We start from the raw sequence: 6,139 nt of genomic DNA on the forward strand, positions 1-6,139 counted from the left end.
TAAAATATAGACACATAAAAAAAAAATTTAAAGTTCAAAAGTTTTTTTTTTTTTTTTTTTTTTGGAAACAGTAAGATTTTTTCACTTCCTTTCAGATAGTGAACAAGCATTTGATTGTGTGTGACGTTTCAGACAATCTGACAAAAAAATGGAAAATGATTTTACTCCTAAATATATGTAAAATATAAAGTCAATATTTTTTTACGCTGTAAATTCACAATTACTCCTATAGAGGGTTAAATGTCCTAAATTGCAACTTTATCACTGCGAATGTGTAATTACAAATATATTTAAATAAATCACATATTTCAATAGAAATTACATTAAAGTGGATTTTTGCTTGTCAGTACATTTGGCAGCACAATTTAAAGAAAGAAAAGTAAAAGGAAATACAGTTGAAAAACAACTGTATTAATATTATTTATTTATTTTACCAAAAAAAACACATCATGGTTAACATATGAAGAGTTCAGATGCAAAAGCCTCTAAGTGCCATCTGAAAATTTCTTCTAAAATTAGCTTTTTTATCAGGCTCCTATGTTTATGTTCATTTTTTTTTTTTTTTTTTTTTTGGAAACAGTAAGATTTTTTCACTTCCTTTCAGATAGTGAACAAGCATTTGATTGTGTGTGACGTTTCAGACAATCTGACAAAAAAATGGAAAATGATTTTACTCCTAAATATATGTAAAATATAAAGTCAATATTTTTTTACGCTGTAAATTCACAATTACTCCTATAGAGGGTTAAATGTCCTAAATTGCAACTTTATCACTGCGAATGTGTAATTACAAATATATTTAAATAAATTACATATTTCAATAGAAATTACATTAAAGTGGATTTTTGCTTGTCAGTACATTTGGCAGCACAATTTAAAGAAAGAAAAGTAAAAGGAAATACAGTTGAAAAACAACTGTATTAATATTATTTATTTATTTTACCAAAAAAAACACATCATGGTTAACATATGAAGAGTTCAGATGCAAAAGCCTCTAAGTGCCATCTGAAAATTTCTTCTAAAATTAGCTTTGGAGACATTAGCACATGTTAGGTCACATGCTCTCAAGGCTTCATAGTGAGCTCATTTTAGACTAGAAAATACATATAAATTCAAGATAAAAAAAATATAATTGTACATCCAAATGTGTTTTCTACATTTTTTTGTCATTTTTCATGCACTTTTATAAAAATCAACAACTCAGAGACCAACAAATCTGAGCGTCATGCATAACTGACAAAGTCTTATTATGTGATGCATATTTTGTGTAGCTGGCACTATTGACCAGCATTGGCGGGCAGTATAATAGACTTTATGCATGTGTTTTAGGTTCATTTTTGTACGATTTTTGGAAGATGGAGAGACAAATCTGTACTTATTTCAGAAAGTATTGATGATAGTGATATGAAAGCATCAGAAAATCAGGTTGTAGTAATAAAACAAGTTGTTGAGGACCAAGGAGGATAGAAGCAATGAGGGTGAGGGCAGTGATGAAGAATAGGTTGTTGTGGAAGTCAGGCATTTGGGTACATTATTGTATGCCAGTTTGAAAGATGTGATCCATACAACAACCAGAGGTCAGGAAAGATGCCAATGTCTATTGGCATTACTATACTGACAGGCAGCGATGCTCCAATGATGACTGCACAAGTCAACATCTACTTATATGTGGGACGTGTGGGGTACACTGAAAAAGAAGAGTCTTGTTGACTTTCACTTGTGCTACAATAATTGATTTGAAATTCCAAGATGAAACGCAATGTTAAAATTGTTTTAATGCTTCTGAAACACTAAGACATGGTTTTCAGGCAGTAAAATTGCATCCGAATTTGTGTCAAGTTTTAGACATTTTCACGCGTGAGTTCCAAATCAAATATAGCAGCACAAGAAAAAAATTGAATGTTCATAAAGTTTTTTTTTTTTTTTTTTTTTTGGAAACAGTAAGATTTTTTCACTTCCTTTCAGATAGTGAACAAGCATTTGATTGTGTGTGACGTTTCAGACAATCTGACAAAAAAATGGAAAATGATTTTACTCCTAAATATATGTAAAATATAAAGTCAATATTTTTTTACGCTGTAAATTCACAATTACTCCTATAGAGGGTTAAATGTCCTAAATTGCAACTTTATCACTGCGAATGTGTAATTACAAATATATTTAAATAAATCACATATTTCAATAGAAATTACATTAAAGTGGATTTTTGCTTGTCAGTACATTTGGCAGCACAATTTAAAGAAAGAAAAGTAAAAGGAAATACAGTTGAAAAACAACTGTATTAATATTATTTATTTATTTTACCAAAAAAAACACATCATGGTTAACATATGAAGAGTTCAGATGCAAAAGCCTCTAAGTGCCATCTGAAAATTTCTTCTAAAATTAGCTTTTTTATCAGGCTCCTATGTTTATGTTCATTTATTTAACTTTAATGGCATATAAAAGGACCTATACATTGCCATTAAAGTGACATTTCTGAACCTAAACATAGGAGCCTGATAAAAATGCTAATTTTAGAAGAACTTTTCAGATGGCACTTAGAGGCTTTTGCATCTGAACTCTTCATATGTCATTACAGTCATTGATATTATTTGTGTTTTGTATTATTTGCTTATTTGTATGAAAACTGTGCCAACTTTGGTTTAGGGGTAATTCATAACTATAATAGTAAAATGTATAAGCAATAGTTATTTACCACCAACAAATAAAATAAAACGACTGATGCTTCTTATACTGTCTGAAGACGATTACATGTTCATTTTACTAGCAGAAACTATGGGTGAAATAGTGAATTTCAATTTGGGAGAAAGAAATGTCATGATAAATAGATAAATAAACAAACTTTGGTGACATTCTCAAATTCACATTTTTATTCACATTTATTATAGGCTACTTTTGATTTAGAGAACCATATAACTATGTTCTTCTTTTTATAAAGTTAAAAGAAAAGAAAATTCATATCATGTATAGTACAAGACTCACTTACCTTGGGCCACACTAAACATGGAGCCGCTTTCACTCCGCATCTGTTTTCCGGAAAAGCCCGAATGCCGTTCGGCTCGTGTTCGGCTCTGCGAAGTCATTGTATGTAAACAAGGTCAAGTATTCGCTGCAGCAGTCATTCTCCTCTGACTCGCTGGACGACTTTCTCTGTGGAAGGATCCATCCCGCGGCACAGCACACCTCTTACAGGTACAGTGATGAATGCATACAGACATATGCATGCTGATTTATTTTCTCTATGTCTATTTTTGCAAACCTTGTGCAGCATGTTGTTTTCTCATGTACGCCATGAAAACACAGCATGACATTGTTTGCATGCATACACTCGCAGTGTGAAGATCATGCGAAATATGTTGTGTCGGACTGACTTGAGAATGTCGTTCAAGGGCATTGCCTCATCAATATACATGAAAGAGCTTGTGCAGTGCAGCAAAGTCATGCGTCTCTTCCAGTATTCATTCAGCTCTAGACGCGTGTCAGAATTACAATGCAGTCAAATTGACATTTCTCAGATTTTGATTATGTTTAAATGCATGCTGATATTTATAAGCCTTTTGAACCCCATTACAAATGCTGAAATTGCACGATACGAGCCCTTTTATAAGATCCTAGACCAAGTCTTACCTGTCTGTTCTCAGAAATGATACAACAGATAATTATAATTGGTAGTTAGTTATAATAATTTCATATGATTTCATATGAATTTTGTTGTATTAGCTCGGATACCGTATAATATCAAAGTATCAAACAAAATATTAATCTAAGCTCTATGAAATGAGTCATTTCTAATATTAATTACTGCAAATGAGCAGCGGCACTATATTCTTCCTCTTTGTTTATGTTTTATTACAATAAGTTAGATTGTAATGTTGGTGTTTGGATAATCCTCCACCACATCCTCTGATGATCATCACAGCTTTGAGTCACGTGTGCTCTCCTCAGTCACAAAAGGAGCTTTTGCACAGATAGTAGGTTTTTTTCTTTAGTGATCTTAATGTCCAAAAGACTTTTTGTTATCGTTTTTGCTCATAACTCGATTTTCTGACAGATGATAAGATGTGTGGGGAAAAAAACAGCTCTGGCAAACACCCACAGCACTCCAGTATGATGGTGGACAAGCACCACTTATTATCTTCATAAAAGGATCAAATCTGGTTTTGTTGTCATGCGACACTTGTGAAAAAGGAAGTACACTTTAGCAGTCTTTAAAAAAGTTGGCTTGTTATGGAAATCATTCACTTTAAAAGAATAGGCCTACTTAAGTGCAAACTGAATGTAATGTTTTCTGACACTTAATAGCAATTAAATAAAAATGTATTGTAGATATACCCAAGCGACTTAAGACTGCTTTTGTGCTCCAGGGTCACAAATATACTTTAAAGATTTTTAGTACACTTTCAATACAATTAAGCACACTTATTTGTTTTTACAAGAGTGTAGGCCGTGCGGTTGAATGTTGTATAAACATTGAACTCCTGAAGCTTTGCTTTATTCAGGTCAAGGGCAAGGTGTCTTATATATCTGCTTAGTGTTCAATCATTTATCAAGCAGTCTGCTGGGTTGACACATTGTTTTTGAAGTTTAAATTAGGTTTGTGTATCACTCAGTAAGAAAAACCTTTAAATGACCTCTAAGTTTTGACAGAAAACCGTTGTCATTTTCTGTCTTTGCTGTAGTTATTTCCTCTGGTGAAGGATTTCTGTGAGCAGCAGCCACCATGATGCAGTGTCTTCAGTTTCTGGTCGAACCAACCAAGAATGTTACGGAGAAGTATAAGGTACCTTGCACAAATATGTTGTCAATCTGTTCTTCTTAGATACAGTGACATATGAAAACAGAATTAAACTGTTGTTTCAAAACATTCAGTAGGCATGACAAAGTTGGTCTATCTCTTAGTCGAAAAAGTGAGATAAAAGGCTCTTTTAGCTGGTCATTGTGACCGGTTTCAATAGCTGTGAGTCTTCTGCTGCTCATTAACAGGAGACAAAGACACAGGAAGTAGACCACGCATTAGTTGCATTTTAATGAAACACTGTTCTTGTTTGTTTGCTGTAACCTTAATGGAAAACCTCCCTGAACATGCTGAAATAGTTTCACATAGACACACTTTTGAACTTTCAGAATAAATTCTGGTCCATTTTACAGCTTACCCTGCTGAGAAAAACAATAGAAACCATCACAGAAAATTCTAATGGTTTCCACTACAAATAGCATTACAAACATTACAAACCATTAACTTTTAACTATTAAAACCATTAAAAATGGTTTTCTGTAGTGTGTTTTGGGATATATTCCATTAGGATGTATTGGTTTTAACAAGCCACCAATAGAAGGCGACCAGTAGAAACCCACAGTGTCCATTACAGTTTCCATTAAAACCAACACAAGTCCCATTATAACCAATAAAACCATTACAATTTTGTAATGGTGTCTATTGTTTTTTTTTTCAGCAGGGTAGTGCAGCCAAGAAACTTCATGAATGACACAAAAAGAGACCGATTACAGTTTGTTTTAATGTGTCGTCAATGTGATGATTTCTGTCAACCCAAAAGTAATATGTACAGATTGATTTATCTGATAAATTTGTTCTTTTGTGTTTCATGAATAGGGCGTGTAGGCAGTCCATCACTGAGACTAGCCTTGAAATAGCTTTTTTTTAGCGTTTACCAAGATTCATATAACATTTAATGAATTTATTCATTCAGGAGTTTCGTAAGAAGGTGAAAAATGAGAAGAGAGAACCACTGGACGAGAGCCAGCAGTTCATTGTCAACCTGGCCAAGGATCTGGGACGTGTCTGTCAGGTACAGCCACTGGAACTGACATTTAATGACATATTCACTAACTTAAAAAATACTTTCATTTATTTAAAAAAAAAAAATATATATATATATATATATATATATTTCCCAAAGACAAAAGCATTCATACACAGTAAAAAGATTACTGTATACTTAATCAGTTTATTTTACTTAAAGGGGTCATATGATGCAATTTCAATTTTTCCTTTCTCTTTGGAGTGTTACAAGCTCTTGGTGCATAAAGAAGATCTGTAAAGTAGCAAAGACTAAAGTCTCAAATCCAAAGAGATATTCTTTATAAAAGTTAAGAGTCAACCACACCTACCTAAAAC

General features: G+C 32.8%; 1 protein-coding gene across 1 annotated transcript in view; it reads left to right on the plus strand.

Moving 5' to 3' along the window:
• The window catches only part of LOC107548722 (butyrophilin subfamily 3 member A3-like), a 27,644-nt gene that overhangs the window by 17,108 nt on the left and 4,397 nt on the right, over positions 1–6,139 (plus strand). The window contains exons 3-5 of the mRNA XM_016229524.1: positions 3,107–3,195; positions 4,683–4,783; positions 5,712–5,810. Coding sequence (XP_016085010.1) covers positions 4,724–4,783; positions 5,712–5,810 — 159 coding nt within the window. The 5' untranslated portion in view covers positions 3,107–3,195; positions 4,683–4,723. The remainder of the gene's footprint in view (positions 1–3,106; positions 3,196–4,682; positions 4,784–5,711; positions 5,811–6,139) is intronic.

The sequence above is a fragment of the Sinocyclocheilus grahami genome, unplaced genomic scaffold (genome assembly GCF_001515645.1).
Source record: "Sinocyclocheilus grahami isolate Dianchi unplaced genomic scaffold, SAMN03320097.WGS_v1.1 scaffold353.1, whole genome shotgun sequence".
In the NCBI taxonomy this organism is placed as follows: Eukaryota; Metazoa; Chordata; class Actinopteri; order Cypriniformes; family Cyprinidae; genus Sinocyclocheilus; species Sinocyclocheilus grahami.